The 22,633-nt window shown below is 40.3% G+C and overlaps 1 protein-coding gene across 5 annotated transcripts in view; it reads right to left on the reverse strand.

The window, feature by feature from the left end:
- RTKN2 (rhotekin 2) overlaps positions 1-22,633 on the reverse strand; it is a 67,140-nt gene that overhangs the window by 12,858 nt on the left and 31,649 nt on the right. For all 5 annotated transcript variants that reach the window (XM_043551811.1, XM_037905406.2, XM_037905405.2 and 2 more), the window contains 4 exons: positions 18,362-18,456; positions 14,184-14,287; positions 12,103-12,234; positions 2,014-2,179 (listed from right to left, as the gene is read on the reverse strand). In XM_043551811.1, coding sequence (XP_043407746.1) covers positions 2,014-2,179; positions 12,103-12,234; positions 14,184-14,287; positions 18,362-18,456 — 497 coding nt within the window. The remainder of the gene's footprint in view (positions 1-2,013; positions 2,180-12,102; positions 12,235-14,183; positions 14,288-18,361; positions 18,457-22,633) is intronic.

Consider the following 22,633-nt stretch of genomic DNA (forward strand, 5'->3'; position numbering starts at 1 on the left):
GGCTATCAGAGCACGAAAAGCCTCTTAGCAGTTAACCAAAGCCAAGGAAACCTGTTTCTATTAATAGATTTTGACTTTAAGGAAAATAGGCCCTGCCAGTAAAATTGCTTTTTACAAACTAATCTCTCACTCCCATTTCTTTTCTGACCACATTAGTTTTAAGAGAATTTTAGAACCACCAAGGAACAACAGGCATTTGAATGCCAAGTGACCTAGTTTTTCCCGTACCACAAGAAACAGTCTCACAAAATCCACTGGTATTCTAATGTTATCTATAATGGGGGCGGAAAAAGTAGTCTGTTCACCCTTCCCCATCTAATAGAAGGAGGATATACTAGTTTTTACATTGTGGTTTTTCTAATTAATTGTAATAAAGACAGAGTTATAAAAGAAGAAAAACAAAACTACAGAATACCCAATTTCCAAAACCCCAGTTTTTCGATTTTATTGGTGTGGTTCCCAATTCAATACTGATACTCTCTATCTACCTGGCTCTGTTTCCCCATGATCTGATGAAGAATATGATTTTTCAGACTCCAGCTAATTTTTTTTTTAAACTTAGTCCATCAAATGGTATCTCTATTCTTTATCTACTTATGCATTTAATATACTACATTTAAAGGTGCAGTAGTGGGACGACTATGGGCAGTTCTACACTAGAAGCACTACGGCACTGGTGCAGCTGCGCCACTGTAGCACATCTGGTGAAGATGCTCAGTGCTGATGGGCGAATGCTCTCCCATCAGCATAAGTATTCCACCTCCACGAGAGGTGGAAGCTATGTCGGCAGGAGATTGTCTCCCACCGACATAGCACCTGTGTGAAGCGCTTAGGTTGCTGTAACTTGCATCACTCGGGGAGGAGCAAGTTAAGCGTAGACCTGCCCTAAGACTAACCAATCCCTCTGCACACTTCATCCTGTAATATTTGGAGTTAAGTTTAAACAAGCAACGCAATATACTACTTAAAGAGACTAAAAAGGCAAGTGAGATTTAACTGTCCTACACCTAGAGAGCATATCTTTTATCTAGAGTAAGAGCAGTGAAGTCACACAGTTTAGCCAATGTCAGTAAGTGAGCTTCCTCTAGAAATCTAAAAGTGAACACACTGAAACATTTCACCACTGGGAAAACAAGACTAGGGAACAAGGCACCAATTATCTCATGTATCTCTTGAGCAGTAAAGCCCCACCTACTATTTTTATTAGCCCTAACCAACAGTCATGTGTGAGATGGGGGGCGGGAAATGCCAGGTATAAAACCTTATGGTCAGAAGGGATACCAAAATAGAGGAGGTACCACTGGAGTCAAATCATCCCTGACTGCTTAGTTCTATAAAACTGACAACTCATTCACCCAGAGTGCTATCTAAGCAAAAACTGAATCATGGGTGCCATAATCCTACATAGTCGGGCCTCAGTCATTGTGACCTTTTCTATCTGCAATAGTTAATCCAATTTTGATCCAAACCAAATTTTCAATAAACTTCAAAGGCCAACCATCAGCTCAGCATCCTCAGGTTCCTTCTAATGCTGCATACCCAAAAGGTTTCCATTTTTCTCAAATGATATCAGGATTCTACAAAATAAGTAACTATATTTTACTACTACAGATGAGGGAAGAATGGTGAGACTCCAGCAGGCCTTTGAAAGATAACCTCATTAAACTGCTTAACAGACCAATCTCTTCTGAAACCATACACAAAGAAAACACAAGAAGTCTATGTCTATTTTGATTTCCTGAGAAAATTCAGACTGGATGTTTCTGGACTTATTGGAATTTATAGGATGCGTTAAAAATCAGAGCCCTGAGGAGGTGACTATGGTTCAGTAAAATACCTCTATTTTTCAGTGGCAGAGAACACACTACCTACTGTGTACATGGAGAACATTTTTGTTCTCTTCATTACAGGTGACAGATTATTATATAATTTCAGTTCAGATTGTTCAACATTTCTTTTGATGTTACATAGTTACGCCTCTAAAAGGACATGCTGCCAAAACTGCATACTTACTAAGATCGTAGAAATGCTGCCAGAAAGCTTCCATCCACCTATGAAGTTCTTCCCTGCTGTCAGCTGCAAAAAGTTGGGTGACAGCCTCTCCATCCACAGGGTTGATAACAGAAAAATTATTAATTCTTTTCTTGGTGCCCTTATCCACAGCACGGATTCTGGTTTCCTACGAATGACAATAAAATAGATTGAGACTCTGGTAATCAGTTATTGCTCCACCCAATCATAAATCTTCATTTCAACATTAATATCACAGGCAGATACAAATTAGGGTATTTATCCCGTGTAGGTTTAGGGGTTTTTTTGGGGGGAGGGGGGGCGGAGGAGAGGGGAGGGACAGGACTTATGAAAAGGTAAACAGAATAACTGACAATACAAATTAATTTATTACATAATTATTAAAAGAAAAGGTAACAGATATAAAAGATAAGACAATAAAGCTGAGTTGATGCAGTGTATGTTAAGAGATACACCAAGGATACATATTATAAGTTATTTTTTCCTTAAACAGTTCATCCTGCTGCGGTTCACCTTTCCTCAGTACAGTTCAGAGACAGTAAGTTATTAGAGACAGTAAGTTATTCTGTTTCTCAATTCTTATTCTGGTCAACCATATTTCTATAGATGGTATTTAGTTTTCGTAGGATAACAATGGAAGATGTTTCTTTTGGCTGCAGTTGTGCATTCTCAACTGGAACTACTTTAGTTTAGTTTCAGCAAATCAAGGCATTGTCAAATACTATAGTAACAGGAATTTGGAAAAGGAAATGATCCAGTCCAAGCTGAAAGGGATATTCATAGAAAGCTACCCACACAGATCTAATGGAACAAATTTCCAATATTCCAAAATTCAAACTTCAGAGTATTATAAGTCTTACACTTTGCCCTCATGCCAAAAATCCATTTGTTCCTTCAAAAGAAATATTTGGGTATGTAACAGCTTTATTTGGTTAGTTCTGGCTAGGTCCAATTAAAATACTATTGTCCCATAGCATCAACTAAAACAAAGTTCTAACCAACAGCATGGAAAGGACTTTGCTGTTTTAATAGTGTTCTTGAACTATGCTGCAGCACTACTCAGCCCAAGGTTTTGCACTGTTCAAGGACATGGTTAAAACAGTTTCAAAATCTAGACTGGACCTAATGGTATTTTAAACATATGTGGGTTCCCTGATATAATGTTACTACAGTGCAAAATAGCACTTGTTGCAATCCGATTAAAAATAGAGGTTGGTCATCATAAGTATTTTTTCTAATGTAAGATACCAAAGTATTTTAAGAGACTAAAAATCTTGTAAGGTGCAGAGTAAAATATTCTAACACACACTTTGACAATAATGCTGCTTTCCATGAAACAAAATATAGCCATTAACCATACTTCATTTACAAGCAAAAATCTAGATTACACTAAAATGAGACATTGCTTTATCCTTTAAACTTCTTTCACTTCAAACTGATTGAACTCCCCTCCCTGCAACCCATTTCAAATGAATGTTAAACACCCGTTACAGATTTCAAATGTAGAACTATAGAAATTAAGTTATATATTTTGTCCTATGGGAATAATCCCAGTACTGATAGTCTGAAAAACAAAGATTGTTCTGTAGAACATTCCCCAGATTTTTAAATGCATTACTGAGGTAACCATTTGAAATACTAACACAGCTGTTTGTAGCATATCTGATGGATTTGCTCATTTAAATTCTTCTGTCTAAAAATAGGAGGTGAAGTAATTCATCCATAAGTGCTGAACATCCCATTAACTCAGGTAACCATAGATACTGGCAAAAAATTAAACAAAACAAATTAACATTTGACAGGTAAGAACTTCAAGCATACCATATACAAGTTTATTTAATGATGTTTGCTGCAAGGTTTATTCCACAAATATGTTGTTATTTTAAGGAGATAAATTCTCAGGCAACAATCTGTACCTCCCACTTGAGCATTTAAGTAGTGATACAAGATGCCATTAGAGTAATGAGCTGATCAGTTTACCTACCAGTGATGCATTACACTACATGCACATCGTCACCAAAAACAAATACAAAAATGTACCATAAGGCACCATGTTATAATACAATAGTGTTCCTACCTTTCATAGTGTTAAAATTATTGAACAAATTATGCTACACCCTTGTAAAGGCCAGGACCATCATACTGGTTGAGTTCAGTGTTTCTAGTGTAGGCAATCCTGAGGAGCTGGTATTGCTCCTGTTGGGGACAGTGTTGTGCTCTAAGTATACAGGATACATTTCTCCACCCCTTCAAGAATGTAAGGAAGAGAAATTGAAATTCCATGGCATTGTATGATAAAGCTTAGAACTTCCCTTTCTCACTTCCTCAAAACCAACGTTCCTTCGCCCAGCAGCACCCCTCTCCCAGGAAACTTCTATATGTGAAGGGTTGTTATACAAGGGAGGACCTTCCATTAAAGGAGCAGTGCCACTCCTCTCCAAAGTCAATCATGAAAAAACTGAAGGACAATAAAGGTTAGCTAAAAAGGTTCATTTCAAAACCCAGAAACTAATTAACTTTCTGAAGTCAAGACAAATGTTAAATAGTCTAGAAACTTTGTATACTCTAAGATTAAACACAATTTATCATTTCTGACACACAGTTCATTTTTATTCAAGTTTTAATCCAGAAACAGATAAAGATAGCTTTAAAATCAAAAGAGTATTTGTGCGCTGTTTTTGTCTGTCATGTCAAAAATAATCTACAATTTCCCCTAGTTTTGTTTCAGGTTGGCAGATAATTATGATTAGACTTAGAACAATGCTCTCAAACTTGTTAGTAGTGAAGATCACATTTTACAGACTAGCTCATGGATATCTCCCCTCCCTTTCATCATCCTGAACCACCTCCCTCCCATTTGTAATTACATAATATCCATGTGACAACTACAGTAAATGCCTATGCAGAATAGGAACTTTAGGAAGCACACGATGTATTTCCCCCTCTTGCTTTCTCTGTGAGGACTAGTTCAGAGTAAATGAAGGGGAAACAGACAGGAGGAATAACAGGTAGACAAAAAAGAAGGGTCCCCACCAGGACTAGCCATGATGCAGGAGACAGACTTAGGTGGTACAAAGCGATGGCCTTGGCCTAAAAGCATCACTGAGATACGTGACAACCCCAGGTCATAGGAAATACCCTTAGATAAGAGAAGAATAGGAATGTGTTCAAGGCTGTGCCGATAGGCTGGAGGCATGTCACTAAAAATGTGAAGACAGGTAGGGGGAACCAGCAGGAGAGCAGTCATAGGATGCACTGCGGAACAGGGTCCAGCAGGAAGAACAGGGTTAGTTGATGCCATCGGTCCAGCTTTTACATTTTAGAAGTCTTGGTTGAGCTGGGCCTGCCTGGCCATCCAGCAGGCAGAGCCTGAACCATCATTAGTGCGAAAGGAAGGAGCAGAGCTGGTGAGGGAGTGAACTGGGCAAATCTGCTTTCACCAGGCCAGTGGTAGGGTCCCCTCATGTGCATGTTGAATTGAAAGTGGGGGGAAAGCCACAGAGAAGAGAATGGATCAGATTACTAGTAAGACCTAATCGAGAAAAGGCCTGCCAACTGGCTGGAGGGACAGAGATGCTCCTGTGAAGCTGCAGAGCTATTTTACTGGAAGGTGCTCCTATGCCTATAGTTCCTGGGAATTAGGCTCCAACAAAATTAATTTTCCAGAGATTTTCCTTTGTGACTACAGTCCTGGGTAGAACTCCCCAGCAGACCTGGTACCGGACACAGTATGAAAATGTGGGCACCTCTGAGCATGAGCAACTCATGACGAGTTTTTCAAATTAGCACAATTGAAAAGCCAGGCCCCAAGGATATATGTTAATTATCATGTCAAGTCAAAAGGGGACACTATCATATTTTCAAGTAATATTTTTAAAGGGTAAATGCAAAAGTCCTTGCTCAGATTTGACTAAGGCAAACTTCCTTGGTTACAAGGAAAGATTGCTTCTCACTCTAGTTGCTTATGCAACATAAAGTGCTTCAGTGGCATTTATTTGGCAACATAATAGGTTCTATGACGCCTGTTTTGAAAGTGTTGAGACATTCCTGCTCAACAATGTTTGCACTGAAGTCATTTGAAGTTGATGTGATGACTTTCAAGTTAAGGGCTACTTCAAGTTTGGATTCAGAGGGGGAAGGGAATAGTTCTGTTGATGTGAATATTTCTATGGCTAGTTTCTTGCAAGGCTATGTCAAGTTCATTCATTTTAAAGATACCCTTATCCTTTCAAAGATGGTTTAAGAGATCACATCCAGCACTAAGAATAAAAAATGCTATGTATCTTAGCAACTAGAGGAGATTTTAGCTTGAATGTCAACTTCAGAAGTTTTCTCTAAATCTTATTTTTTAAATTGCTATTTCCATACAACAGGGAGGGGAGGTAAAAATGAGTATTGTTAGCTTGATTTTTGCGCGTTTAAGAATCTGATATCCAAGACATTTCTAGACAAAACTCAGGAAACATCTATCGGCATTAAAAGAATATTTTCAGTAGACAGTTTAAGTAGAAAGACACTCATATGTGTTTTGAACTGTGAATTTATTTGGTTTTAATTTAACTGAAGATAGAATGAAGAAAAGGAATCTCTCTAGCAGCTTATATACAGCAACCATAAGTGTCTGACATTTTCATAAAAAAGGCCATGGATTTATGTATCGCATACATATTATCTTTGAAGAGAATCTGGATCAAACATGTGGACCAATTCCTGGCAAAACTTCATGAAAATGGATTTTAGGTTGTAAAATGCATTTATAACTTCATGAAGAACAATCACTTTATTAGAATGCTGTAGTTTTAGAAGACAAAAAAATCTCTGACTTCCAAGAAATACAAAACTAGGCTATAGACTAAAATGGTGATCTATAAAGAAAAGCAATAAGGGTGGCCTGAAAGATTCTAAAATTTTTTGCTGCTTTTTTAATGTTAGAAATTCTATTAGTATAATTTTCCCCTGAATGGCACTATGAACAACTAGAGGATGGTAGAACTATGACATTAGAGAAGCCATGCAATTATACCTGATTGAAAGAATAAGTGACTTTTAGTCAGATTGTTTAAATCTGTACGATATTTGTTTTTTTTAAAACACCTATTTAACTCAAATGCTTGGAACAGCTTTGTTAAAGATTCAACACTATTAGAAAGGGTGCCCTTTCTGTTAAGGCTTCACCTCAACAAGTTAAAATAAAACCTTACTGTAGCCAGGACAAGTTGTAATGTGTTGCTGCTGGTTAAAGTTAACATTTTTAAAACATGTTTTAAGCTAGACTGCACAAGGCTTCAGAGTCAAGACCAAATTGCGTTGTAACACTAACTATCTCCCAACACATTCAATTTGCTTATTTTAGACATGCTCAGAATCTGCAACAGCAAAAAATGTTAACTCGCTCTATCCATCTCCATGAGGTGTTAACTACAGTCTTTCAACACTTAGTATTCATTGGAAAGGCCTTCTGTGGAAATAACACTACAAACATACTATGTCTTTGATTATTCGGATAGAGATACTTGTTAATTTTAAATATGATATCTTTAAATGATGGTAGAAATGGTATTTAGTGGTAGAAATGGTAGTGCCATCTTTAAAGTACTGAAGTCCTTTTGTATAGTTTGTAAGTTAAGATAGGTTTTATATAAAATTTTGGATTATTAGCAACAGGAGTTTATTTTAAAAAGCTAAAATATTTCTGAAATAACCCTCATTATGATTAAGAGTAAGGCCAAATAACATAATGAACAATTAAAATAAAATTGCAGAAATTCCACAGATTTGGGGACAAAGTCTAAGAGAACATTGCCTACATACCCTGCAGATTTGCATGGCACCTCATGTGTAACTTAAAAACTGTGTCATAAAGTATCAGTTTTTCTAAAGGAAAACAGTTTCCATAACTTGCTTTTTTTTTTTCTCCTTGAGGATTTGCGATGGTTTGACCCGTCTCAAACCAGCAGAAGGAGCCTATGTCCATTGCTAAGAACTTACATGCCACTCCTGGATCAGATACAAGGGGTTGTTTAGACCTGGACTACACTACTAAGCTAGGTTGATGCAAGGCAGCGTACATCAACTTAACTCTTAAGTGTCTACACTAAAATTTTGCTCCCATCAATGTAACTCGACCACTACGCTGACTTATGTCCACCTCCGCAAGAAGCATAGCACTTAGGTCAATGGAGTGTCAGTGTAGACATTGAGTTATTAACATCTTTAGTGGCATCCAGGAGCTATCCCACAATGCCCCACCGTGATCACTCTGGTCACGATGTTGAATTCCACTGCCCAGTGGCCAGATACATGCCCTTCTCCTTTTAAAGCCCCACAAATTTTTGAAATTCCGTTTTCTGTTTGCTCGGGATGGAAAGCTCACCTAGCAACTGCCCAGCTGATCATGCCAGCTCCACGCTAGAGGCGCTTCTGCATGGAGTACACAGGAGATGTTGGATCTCCTGGGTCTGTGTGGAGAAGAGGCTGCGCAGGCACAGCTCTGATCCAGCAGGAGAAACGTCAATATGTACGAGCAGATCGCTCGAGGCGTGAGGGAGAAGGGCTATAAGAGGGACCCACAACTCTGCCACATGAAAGCCAAGGAGCTGCAGCAGATGTACCAGAAGGCAAGGGAAGCTAACAGTTGCTCTGGTGTACAGTTGAACACATGCTACTTTTACAAAGAGCTGAATGCCAACCTCGGTGGAAACCCTACCACCGCGATACTTCAGGGAGCTGGAGTCACAGGCCCCAGCCTGAACAGTGGGGAGGTGGTGTTGCATGAGGAAGAAGGATGGGAGGCAGAGTATGGGGGACAGGCAATCGGGGGATCTAGTGGTGCAAGGCAGGATGTGTTTTCGACTCCAGAGCAGTCCAGCCAGTCCCTACAGTCCAGCATGGGTGAGCCTGATGGAGGGGAAGTATGCAGTTTGCTTTGATATTTCAGGGACACATCTGTTCATTTACTCTTTTTTAATCAAGCTAGAAGAAATAACCAATAGACGTAGAGTCACTATCTGCTTCTCATTCCCCTGTGAAGTTAGGCAGAAGGGGCCCTGAAGAATAGTTTATGTGCACTGGGATGTTCCATGAATCCTTCATAGAGATCTCGAGGAAACTTTCCTGGGGATGGTTTGCAATCCTCTTCTGAAGGTTTCTGGGGAGGGCTGCCTTATTTCTTCTGCCACAGTAAGACACTTTCCCACACCACTCAGTAATTACTTCAGCAGGTACCATTGCAGCACACAGACTAGCAGCATACAAACCTGGTCTGCAGGAGCTATTCTCTTTCAGTTTCTGTTACTTTCAGGAGTGAGATATTAGCTAAAATCACTTCCACCTGTGGAAAACTGTGCCAATATTCAGTTCAATTGCCCTATCTGCGTATATTCATGCCCGTGAGCCACCCGCCCCCCACCTTATTGTCCCAACTCACCCCCTTCCTCACAGGCCATACTCACCATGGCTGAGACTACTGCTGTGCTCTATGAATCCCAAGGAAAAATGAGAATGTAGTGCTTGTAACTTGCATGGATCAAGGGGAGTGAGTTCAGTATACCAAGTTTCCATTTATCTTGTGAATACACTCACAATAGCACTTCTGTGCAGTGTCTTTTGCAGCTAGAAATGTGGCCTTGAGGGTCTCTCCATTCACACTAGTGGAGCAGCTCAGCCAGATAAGGCTAAGGAAGAACATGCATGATGACATGTTCCAAGAGATCCTCCAAACCCAGTGCTCGTGGACAGAACGGACAGGGATAGTGCAGAGAGGAGAAAACGCACAGAAAAAGGGAGAGAAGTGCAGCAGATGATGCTAGCGCTTCTTAAGTGGCAGACAGATATGCTGGAGACTCTTGTTAACCTTCAGGTTCAACAGAACCAAGCTCGCCTCCCTTTGCAGCCTATAGAGAACTGCATTCTGGGACCTACCTACACCCTCTGCCCCCACATTTCACATGGCATCCGGGGCTGTTGCACTACCCCTCCCACTCCACCCTGGGGGAGAGTACAGACAATAACAGCTGCACATGCACTGACCTGTGAGAGACACGGTTGGTGTATTTGTTTGTGAAATGAAAATGACTGTTTTCCCCCCTTCAAAAGTTCTCTTCCCTGTATTTATAAAATTTCATTCAGTTATAAATATGTCCACGAGTTTAGAATAAAAAAAAGTATTTATAGAAACTGACTTCCTCTTTATTAGTTCACAACATATGCTGGGTGGGGCTGACATCATTCAGATAATAGCAATAGGTGCATTTGCAATGTTCTAATACTACACACACAGCACTCATCACAAGGTTCATATTAGGGTGCAAAAACCCAATGCCAGGCAGAGCACACTACAGCAAGACACATTACTGTGGCTCACTATTAAAAATGTCTTTCAAAGCCTCCCTAAGTCGTATGGCTCCCCGTTGAGCTCTTCTTATAGCCCTGGGATCTGGCTGCTCAAAATCAACAGACAGCCATTTCACCTCCATCCCAGCAGAAACTTTTCCCCCTTTGCTTCACAGATATTGTGAAGCACACAGCAGGCAGCTATAACCATTAGGACGTCTTGTTCCACTGAGGTCTAATCTGGTGAGTAGACAGCGCCAGTGGCCTTTCAAATTGCCAAAGACATATTCAACTGTCATTCTGCACCTGCTGAACCTGTAGTTGAAGTGCTGCTTGCTGCTGTCGAGGTGACCGGTGTACAGCTTCATAAGCCACAGGAGTAAGGGGTAGGTTGGGTCTCCCAACATCACTATTGGCATTTCAACATCCCCAGGGGTAAACCTCTGGTCTGGAAAGAAAATCCCTGCTTGCAGCATTCTGAACAGGCTTGTGTTCTTAAAGACGTGCACGTCATGCACCTTCCCGACCATCCGGTGTTGATGTTGGTAAAAAGTCCCTGGTCATCCACCAGTGATTGCAATACTATAGAAAAGTAGCCCTTTTTGTTGATGTACTCTGTGGCAAAATAGGGATATGCATGCCATCTATCCTACCCCACCGCAGTAAGGACACCCCATTGCTGCAAAACCATCCACTGTGTCCTGCACATTGCCCAGAGTCACAGTACTTTGTAACAAGATGTGATTAACAGCCCCGCACACTTGCATCACAGCAACCCCTACAGTGGATTTCCCAACTCCAAACTGATTCCCAGCTGATCAGTAGCAATCTGGCATTGCAAACTTCCACACAGCAATTGCCATTCACTTCTCCACTATCAGTGCAGCTCTCATTTTGGTGTTGCTGGGCCGGAGAGCCAGGATGAGCTCTGCACACAATTCCAAGAATGTTGCCTTGTGTATCTGAAAGTTCTGCAGCCACTGCTCATCATCCCATACCTGCATAACGATGCGATCCCACCGTCAGTGCTTGGTTCTCGGGCCCAGAACCAGTTCTCCATGGTCTGCAGCTACTCTGTGAATGCCAACAATAACTTTGAATTGTTTCTATGTCCCACAGCAAGCTAACCTCTAAGGAATTCTCATGTTCCCTGCGGCCCCTCTGGAGGCTCTGCAAATACTGCAGGATCAGGCGAGTTGTGCTCGTTAACATTCGTCACAACAGTGCAGAGCTGTGCAGGATCCATGCTTCTCACATAGATGTCGGACACACAGGTTTGGGGGGCTTTTGAAAAGAGGTGTGAAACATTATGGGATGCAGATAGAATTATGGAATGGAGAAAACTCCATCACAGGACATTGAAACCATGTTCCCAGTCACCCCTGCACAACGCATTTGGCCCCATAAGGCATTGAAACTCTGCCCAAAACACCCTGCGCTATATGGTGGCAAGTTGCACGGTGGGATAGCTACCCACAGTGCACTGTTCTCTGCATCGATGCAAACACTGTTAGTGAGGATGCACACTGCCAACACAAGGAGCGTAGTGTGGACATGCAAAAATGATTTAATTACTGCAATGCTGTACATTGACATAACTTAGGTTGACTTAATTTTGTAGTGCCCTTAATAGTGAAACAAGGCATATCCCTCACACATAGTTCTTGCAGAGTACTTTACAGCTTGTCAGTTTGGAGCTTGGGACCCAAATTAGACTATGTGAAAAACTGTTAAATTTACCTTGTTGATGGTAACTGTCAAAGCTGGCTCCACTTTAGCTTCAATTTCTTCAGATGTATAATAACAAAAGAGTTTACCACCTCTCAGTACACAGTACAGCCTCCTCCAGTTAGTCAGGCTTCTTACCATTTGCTAAAAGGGAGAAATATTCAATAAGTTACTAGTCATACATTACCTTAACCACCTAATTTATGGATTACTCAACGTTCTATTGAATTTCCATGTGTTACATCTAATTGAGTCCATCTTGTGAACTATTCAGACATCAGACTGTAAGATCAGAGCTGTGCACAACACATTGTCATAAAGGAATGGTTCCTGCAGAATATTTTACTATTTGACTCAAGGACTTAATTATTAGTAACATTCAGCCAAGCCAGAAGTTTGTTTAGCTGAACATCCTTCAGTGTTTTACAGTTTTTGCCACCAATAGTGTCTCATGGTGCTCTTGGAACATGGAATGTGTTGGCTGGCTGATAAGGAAAAAAGAGTAATTTTATTTCTAATGGAATCTACTTTAATGGCTACACTAACTTAGCTGGTTACAGGAAGAGAGCAAAGTAACGTTCTCTCATTTAAAAAATTCTGACTTTAAAAATTAGACATGCGGCTATACATTCCAATTTTCATACCAGCTAGACACTTACAATTAATTGGTCTTTATGCAGCAATCTAGGCTGTTTTACTGATAATCCCACTGAGGAAACATTTGATTATCTTACTCTTAGCCACACAGTGGTTGCCATTAAAAGGTCAGTGTTTATCAGCAGCCACCACAAGATAACAGCTTCCCACATATTTAGAGTAAAAGATACTAGTCCTCAAGATACTACCAGACGAAACTGCTCACTTTTTAATACCACTGAAAGTCAATTGTTAATATGAGCAGCATTCCCTGTAAATTGCACGCAGGAATGGCAGCACAACTATCTTGAATATGCAATACATGTATACAAACTGAGCCACTCAGCTTCAGGTCAGGTGATAGGCACCTGGCTACGCTGCCCACTGCAAATGTGATGGCAGATGAACCAGCTACAGACCAGGTGACTGCTGGGCTGTGGCAAGGTAAGAGGCTCATGTAAGATTTTGCTCACACTTGCAGTGGCTGCAGTTTTGGAGGATGCACCCGTGAAAGGCAGCATGTCACTAGCTCCTTCCTCCTCCCTGCAGGTAGGTGATGAGTTCCTCCTACCTCCCCTCCCCACAAACCCCTAGAATTGGTCACCTCCCTCCAGGCCCCAGAGCCCCCCACTCCTCTGGGAGCATGGGAGGGTGTATCCCCTGTTATTCTCCCTGGGAACCCTGCCTCCTGTAACCTACTCCCATCATACTACTCCAAGAAGGACGAGGGCCCCAGGAATTTTACCTCTGACCCCTCCGGTCACATCTCCTCTGGGTATCCCCTCACCTTCCCCAACCCCAAGGAACACCCTCCCCGCCGACTTACCAAATTGACTCTCCCCTGATCTCCCCTCACAAATATCCCAAGGCGTTCCACTCCCTCCTTCCCCCACCAAGAAACTCCTGGAAATAAGGGAGTTATTACAGCCCTGGTGGTGGAATTGATGCTGCCTCCAGGAGCCCTCTCACTCCATGGGGCTGAACAGGAAGGACTCGCCATTTCCACCTGTGAGCTCACCCGTCCTACCCCTGCCCCAGCGGGTTTTGCATCCCCCGGTGTCCCCCACAGGCACTTAGGCCTCTCCCTGTAGTCAGCCTCATGAGATGCCAAAAATTCCTGATTTCCAAGAGGGGTGATCCTGATCCTGTTGGAGCTATTAATAGCACCAGTGAGTTTGGGCCAGTGTCAGCCAAATAAACAGGCTGGGTATGCTGTCAGTCAGGGGAGCAGGACCCAGGGGGTGGAGGGAGGTAGCTGCATTTGGAATCAGCCAAAAGAAAGGGCAACTGAAAACATGGCACATATATAGCTGTAGCAACACAGTGATTCATTAGTTCACTGTAAGCAAAAGTGTAAACTTGTCCAACGACAAATATGTACTGCTCAGTGGAGTTTGCAGAAAATTTAGAGGGAACTTTGGATATTAGAGGATATAAATCAAGTAAGCTCTTTTTACCTGCTGATTAAGAAATCCTGACATCACATCCTTGGCCATGCAGAATGGCTGAGCAACTAAACGACAACACATGTTTCCATATAAGGGAAGCCAGAATGATTCCTCTAAAAGAAAAGTTATAAAGTTATGACTATTGCCCATAAACTCACAGATTAGGGATCTGCATACATTTTAACTTAAGAATATATTAAAGAAGTAAATCTTTTCATATAAGCAAAGATTGAAAATAGGAGTTTGTCCTATTTCTTAACTTTTCATCTCTCTTTGCTATGACTGACAGTTCTACAAACAGCAGTAGATTGGAGAGGCACCATTCTTGACAGTAGTCATGCTGGTTTGTTCTTATGTTCGTAAGTACTTTATAGGTATCTTTAATTATCCTTTCAAACAATTTAGCCAATATTTAAGTTAGGCTCACTGCTCTAATTTTCAGAATCACCACTAGCACCTTCTTTGAAGATAAATACGTTTGCTAGCCTCCACTCATTCAATATAGCAGCTGATTTTAACAAGAGATTGCATATTTTTTCTAGCAATTTAGCCACTTTGTCCTTAATTACTATCAGAACTCTTGGATGAATGCTGTCTGGTCCTGGTGACTTGTTGCTGTTTAATGATTTGTTCCAGCACCTCTTCCTAACACCTTAATGGCTGACCTGTACTATTCAGGAGAACTATCTCCCCAATAGCCTCTGGGATGAAGTGTGATATAAAAATCATCTCCCTGTTCTCACTCCTTGGTAGCCACATGCAGCCAGACACAGACTCCCTCCTTCTGATATACTGAAAATTTCTTCAGGGTGTATCTTTTGGCTATTTCATCTTTAAATTCTCTTAATCTTTTTAATATTCACCTCACCTTTTATCTGACATGTGCAAGCTCCTTTCTATAGGCTTCACTTGGGTTGGATTTCCATTTTTTGAAGAAGATGCATATGACTTGATTAATCTTTTGAACATTACAATTTAATTATAATAGTTTTTCTTACCTTTCTGATTCATTTTTTAAGTAATACACATGCCATCTATGACTATTACAGTATGTTTAAAACTCTTAGATTCATCATGTAGACTACTTCATTTCCTCACATTTAACTAACCTTTTTTAAAAATGCAAATTCCTAAAATATAGTATAATAGGGCTAGCTATTGGTACAGCCCCTCTTAGAAGAATGTTGAGCTTCATTAAATTGTGGTCATTATTCTTTAGGGGCTGTCAAATATAAAGGGAAGGGTAACAACCTTCCCGTACACAGTACTATAAAATCCCTCCTGGCCAGAGGCACAAAATCCTTTTACCTTTAAAGGGTTAAGAAGCTCAGGTAATCTGGCTGGCACCTGACCAAAAGGACCAATAAGGGGACAAGATACTTTCAAATCTGGGCGGGCGGGCGGGGTGGGGGGAAGGTTTTGGTCTGTCTGTTCTGTGTGCTTGCCGGACACAGATCAAGGAAGCAAGCAATCCAACTCCATTAGAATTAGTAAGTACACATCTACCCCGATATAACGCGGTCCTCGGGAGACAAAAAATCTCACCATGTTATACGTGAGACCGCGTTATATCGAACTTGCTTTGGCCCCCCCCAGTTCCTTGTTCCCTGAACACCCCCTCCAAAGACCCCCCTGTCCCTAATCACCCCCAGGACCCCACCCCCTACCCAACCCCCCTGCTCCCTGTCCCCTGACTGCCCCGCCCCCTATCCCCACCCCCTGACAGGCACTGACCGGCAGCGGCGGGAAGTGGAGCGACGCGGCCCCAGCCCGCTCCACTCCGCCACCTCCCAGCAGCGGCGCTCCGCTTCCCGCCACCGGTGAGTGCGGGGAGGTTGGGGAAAGGACGCCGCCCGTACTCACCTGTGGCAGGAAATGGAGCACCGTGGCTGGGAGCTGGCGGAGTGTACCGGGCTGGGGCCGGGCTGCTCTGCTTCCCACCGCCGGTGAATGCAGGGAGGTTGGGGAAAGGACACTCCCCACACTCACCAGCGGCGGGAAGCGGAGCGACGCGGCCCCAGCCTGCTCCGCTTTCCTTGCCCCAGCCATGTCACTGTATATAGTCTTCTATAATCAGAAATTTCATCTGATATTCTAAGGAATTTTTTCAGGTATAGTAGTATTCCCCTCATCTCTGCAACATAATCGGTCCTTTCTGATTTAGTTTAGACCCAGGTATTCTAGTGTTCCATTGACTAACCATTCAGCAACATTTCAGAAATGCTTATTATAAATCAAAGAAATCCCTATTATGTCAAGCTAGGACCAAGCTAGGTTGTGATACTAAGTTATGGCCAACATAAAATGGAATCTAAGGAAAAAAGAGTCAAAAATATTGACCTTTGCTGGGATGCAACAGTAGGATGCAAGTGTGGAAAGACTCTCAGAGGATATGATATATATCTAGAGAAAATTATGAATTATTAAATATAATAAGCCTGGAAATACAAGATATCATCTTACCTCTTTTCAATAAAAAACGCTAAAAGAATGAAGTTTTCTTTGAGGGAAAACTGTAAACTTGTATCAGATAAAGATACTATGAGCTAAAACAAAATAATGTCTAGGGTTTGATGCACTTTGAGTAGATGATAGAATGGAACTATTTTCTTTCTGCTTATTATATTACCTGCTGCCATGTTTTCAGCAGCCCCAGGTTAGCACTCTAGATCTGAGGCTGCTGGTAGTTACTTGTGCTGTCTCAATGCTGGGATCTACCTAGGGGCAAGAACTCCTGCTGAAAAGAACTTTTAGTTAGGACCACCAATACAATAAAGCACTTACGCATGTGCTTAAATGCTGTGTTGAATTAGGGCCTAAAAGACCTAATAGAGTTTGAGCCTCTGCTGTTTACTTCCTCTCCTTCTGCCAACACAGGAGGAACAAACAGCTCTCTTTCCTATGACACCATTCCTTTCTTGTGAGGAAAGGAAAGAATTTCTATACAGCTATTCCCCTCAAGACTGGAATGAGAATGGCAGCGAAAACTCTCAGGGGCTCTGGGAGACCTTTGTGAGGAGAGAGGGAGATATAATACCTTCACAGCTCCTGGACACTCTATTCCCAGACACTGCAAGACTGCATACTGGGGGAGATGATGCAGGAGTCATTGCAGTGAGGTAGTATTGTGGATGGAACAAATGAACTTGGGGCTGAGTGACTGGACAGTCAGTTAAGTGGATTTTGGGGTGGAGAGATATAGAGATATTGACAAGGCTCTGGAGACCTGGGACGACAAGGGAAATCAAACTAAAGCTAGTGAGATTGAAGGGAAAAAGAACGAAGAAAACAAAGCATAGAGTGGGTTTAAAAAGAAAGGAATAATCAGGTTTAGAAGAGCTCAAAACAACACATGAAAATAGGCAAAAAGAAAATATAACAAGATAAAAAGTGAAATGAAGGATAGGAAATAGGAACCAGAATTATAACAAGTTAATTTTTTAAAGAATTGAATGTTAAAATATTGGAATGAAGTAGACATGAGTAGCATGTATGTATACACACTGAAGGCCAAGGTGGAGAGGTAGGGGATGCCCATCTCTAGCGTAGTTCATCTCCCTTCTCTGGATACTGTTTAACCATCCCCAATTACTTCTCTTTTGAGTTTGAATATAGTTCTGAAGCACATCACTGGTTTTGCAATAAGCATTTTATCCAATAGCCAGACATTTTCCCATATACCCAGGCTTCCTCATACCCCTAACATGGGAATTACTTATATCTATTTAGGGGAAACACTCTTGCAACAGTCTGCCTGTATATACAGACCATTTCTCTCTTGCAACCTTTCCACAACTGCTTTATTCACAGCAATACATGTTCCTACCTACCATTTATGACACTAAAAGCATTTCCACAGCTACAGAATAAAGAGTATAGTATTCAGACCACAAAATCCCGACAAGTATTATAAGTATCCCTTATAAGTGATCAGAAGATATTAATGTGGGTAAAAACATTACCCGTACATGTGATTAAATTTGGATCTGAACTTTAAAAGAGAAGTTTTACAAGTCTTTTTTCAATTTAATCAGTTATACATAGATGTTTAAATAAAATGTTTTCAACTGTTTAAAAATAAAGTTTTATAAGCCTTTTAGTTTACTAAAAACAGAGATACATGATTTTACTAGCTTTTTTTAATTTTATTTTTTTTACTTCCTTAAATCAGGACCCTATGTACTTACCATTTCCTGTAACGGTAAGGTTGTGGGTCCTGAAATTGTCCTCAGCACTCTCCAACCCCAGTGTAGTATGTGCCAGCAAACTGTATTTTGCACCACTGATTGTGAAAAACAAGGCAAGGTTTCAATATTTCTACATGACTTTTCTCAGACAGTTATTAAAAGGAGTCTAGACAGTCCTAGAGATAACATATTTAGATACTGTGGAATGGTTAACTGCCAGGCAGCACCTGTTAATGACCACAAAGTTCAGCTAATCACCAAGAGTCTGCATATGCCTGTTTTAACTCTTTGTGGTATTGTCCCCACAAAATAGTTTGTACCTTTTTGAAAATATTCCAGTTTATCATGTATTCACATTGCTTGGGAATAGCCACTCTGAATCACTGATTGAAGGATTTTAATTGTAGCACCAGTTGCCATTAAAGGATTATTTTGTGGGAGAGGCAGGGGTTTTGTGACTGCCATGTTCTGATCTCCATTTACACTACACGCACTAAAAGCAACCCCCATCCTTTCATGTATTTATACCTGCTCCTGTATTTTCACTCCATGCATCTGATGAAGTGAATACTAACCCATTAAAGCTTATGCCCAAATAAATTTGTTAGTCTCTAAGGTGCGACAAGGACTCCTCATTATATTTACACTAAAACTAACTTGGGTATTCTCTTTTATTTTTATTTCGCATTTATTCCTTGGAACAAACATCTTGTTTGAAAAACTATTTTGTTCACTTCTGTGACCCTTATGCCATTATGTTTCATAACATATTTAGTGCTTAGCCTGCTCAGTTTTCTTATGTTATTCTAAAGGCATCTCTCTTTTTTAAAAAAAGCTGTATAGAGCTCTGCGTTCTACGCTTCGGTTTGCCTTTATAGTGGGGACCAAACCACACGTTCTAGCAGGGCTGTAATATGGTTTTGTAATATTGGTATAACAGTTTGATTCTTTCTATACAGAAAGACCAGGCTATGTGGTAACGCAGAACATTGACAGTAAGTTTTATAGCGTAGATGGATCATTTGACAAATTGCGCTTACAAATCTCAGAACATTTGAGTTTTTGTTCTGGCTTTTATCTAGTGTGGAAAAAAATCATAATTAGAATTCAGCATAGTGCATGTGGAATGCTGCTCTTGAAATGACCTAGTACAAACTTTGTTCATGTTTAATCTTTTTTCAAATACACTTCAGACAGATTAACAGATTTATAGCCCAGCAATGTAATACTTATTCCCCTTGGCTAATGAGTTTAAACTAAGTGAAGTTCACAAGAAAACTGCTCAATACCACTCACTATTCACACTAATAGCTTTAGCATAATACCCTTAAAATATCTTCAGTATAAAGAAAGACTATTGGGTAATAGAGGAAAAGGACACAAAGCAAAATTAGATTAAGAGATACTTAAAGTTTTGCTCTCCCATCACCTTCTACTCTTACTGAAGTATATGAATATGCTTTTAATGTTTTTCCTAATGGCATTGTGGAAACAGGCTCCAAAGAGGAAGCATGAGCTGCCCTGCCCTATCCCTATCTGTAGGAGAGGAAGCCAAAAAATGAAACATAGGTGGCAAGGAGGTAGTGCCTCCATTTGAATACTCAACTACCTCATGGCAGTGTTGAGAGAATTAAATGTGATACTGGCATTGTGTGTGTCAAGTATTATTGTTGTATAATCTATTAAGGGGTGGGGGATGGGGGAAATCCTTACATGCCTTAACACAAAAGTGTCAGCATTTGTGTATGCACCGTGATAAACTGTCTCCAAGCAAAAGATTCTCCATAACTAGGTACCAAATATAATGTATAAATCAATCATCTGTGACTACGCTATTTAAACTGTACACAGTTTAGTTTCATCTCATAAATTTTTGTACTGATTTTCAAGTTACTTCAAGCATGACTAATTATAGCAGCAACTTTGCCAAAGAAAACAACTACTTCATTTTTAAAATATGTTTTACAGTAATATTTTCTAAAATGTAACAGGCATTCCTTTCAGCCAACTTCAATATCATTTCCAAAGTTTTAATTTAAAAAATAAGTACTGATAATGGGCTAATTAGCATTGCTGACAGTGTTTTGTCTACACATTTGAGAGAATTAGCTGACTGTCTTATACTGCAGTTTCTTTGTGGTCACATCTAACCATTCTTGGTCAAATGTCACTTATGGAATAGTATTTTGCAGTTCTATAGCAACCTTCCATCTAACAACCTCAAAGTGCTTTATCAAACATTATTCACAACATTTGTGAGGTGGAGGAACATACCTACACACTGATAAGGGAATAGAGGCACAGAGGTTAGTGCCCAGATGCTCTGACTCTTTGTCCTGTTCCTTAACCACATGACCAGCTTTCCTATCCATGAACATTTGTTCATTTCAGATGCCACCCACCTGTTTCTGAAGATTAAAACCTATATTAGAAACTCACATATAGTGCGCTGATCTGAGTCTGGGTAAAGTATTAGGAAGTCAAAACTAATTCAAGGAAGTCTAACATGCCAGATGTTTATCCTGAAGATGAACCCATAGGGGGATTCTTTCAATCCAACCCAAAATGAGAGAAGATGAAGACATACCAGACTTTAAAAAAAAAAAACAAAAAAAAAACAGTTAATGCAAAAATTCCACAAACAAGTAAGATTATCCTTTCAGGAGCAGAATGACAGGATTAAAAAACGGGAGGATCCTCCAAATCAAAAATAGAACACTGTAGCTATGCCTCCTCCCAAGCACAGGAAGACAAGTGGAAGCTGATACCAAGTGGGCAGGAACTGTATGTTAGTCCATATATAAGAACAAGAAATATGTCCACAAAGCCCTTGGTGAACATGGAACCTGAATGACTTCTCCAAAAAGAGGCCTTATTTGCTCTTGAATTCAGTAGAGGCCACACTGAGGAGAAAATTGATTTCCAATCACAGCAGGGTAAAAACCCAAAAATGGCTAGAATGAAAGAGATACTGAAGCAGCCAAAATTGAAATTAACAAATCCAAGCTTGCTATTAAAACATTTAGTCATTAGGCATCTTAAAGGAGTTACAAGTCTGAGAACATACTGACTAAATATAGAAATTAGAAGTCTATAATAAATATGCCTTGCATCCAGAAACCACCTTATGTAGGCTTTTGAGGAGGTTCAGGTGTACAGGAGTTTCTGATAAGGAAAGTTTTCCCTTTTGGGTAGGAGAGGGTTGTGGTTTAATTTTGAGTTAGCTACTGGATTTCATCTGGATTATTTTAAAATCCTTTCAAACCACCTAAACAGAAACAAACAAGCACAAAATGCTAAAATATCAAACTCTAAATAAATAAATAAATATCAAGCAAAGATTCTCTAAAAGTTATCCACAACCAGCTGCTATAACACAGTTGTTCCCCAGAATGTCACAGGTAATCACCTAGAAAAGCCGTCAATAGATATTTTCAATCAACCCTGTTAAAGATGCAAGAGTCACTACTAGATGATATAGGTTGGAAGTGGCATCTCTCAAGGAAAGATGGGAAGCAAAATTTGATAAATTACCATTATGTAAAGAAGCTTTTTACTAAGAATATTTGAGAGATAGTGTGCGCAACTGAAATTAAAATTGTTTTTTTTTTGGGATGAGTGGCTGTGATTTGTCAGTCCCCAAATGTTACTGTTAATAGCATGCAACACTTCAAATTCAGTTTTGCTAGTACTGACTGAGCTATACTAACACTTATTTGGTCACATCTCCTCATTTATAGCATAAGAAAAAAGTTAATAGTGGAAACAGTAATCAATAGTATATATGTATGATGTCAGTGTTTCTTATTAAGTAACTTTCTCATTTCATTATTTGAATATTTACATTTTTAACATTAATGTTCCATTTACTCCTCTCCTGCCCCCTCCCCCTTCCATTAACACATTGAAGGTCATCTCTCCTCTCAAAAGAAAGATAGGAGAATCTATCTCAGGAGGCTCTTAGTCACCAGGAGTCAAGACAGAGAGCTCAGGAGAGAAGAGGGCTATTTTTAGATGGTTTGCTGTTGCTTCTCTCTTTGAAAGCTGTAAACCATATGCAGGTAAATATGGCTAGCAACTAATTTATTTGCTACACCTAAAAACAAAACAAAGCCAGTGAAGGGATGTCTCTGCTTAACTTGGATACATGGCAAATGCATCTAGCTGAGCTAATCACCAGACCTTCTGCAACATACTTCTTTCTAAATTAACCTATTAATCCAACCCAGGCCTACTCAAAACCACTGACGACAATAAAGTTGAAGCAGCTAA

The sequence above is a fragment of the Chelonia mydas genome, chromosome 7, assembly GCF_015237465.2.
Source record: "Chelonia mydas isolate rCheMyd1 chromosome 7, rCheMyd1.pri.v2, whole genome shotgun sequence".
In the NCBI taxonomy this organism is placed as follows: Eukaryota; Metazoa; Chordata; order Testudines; family Cheloniidae; genus Chelonia; species Chelonia mydas.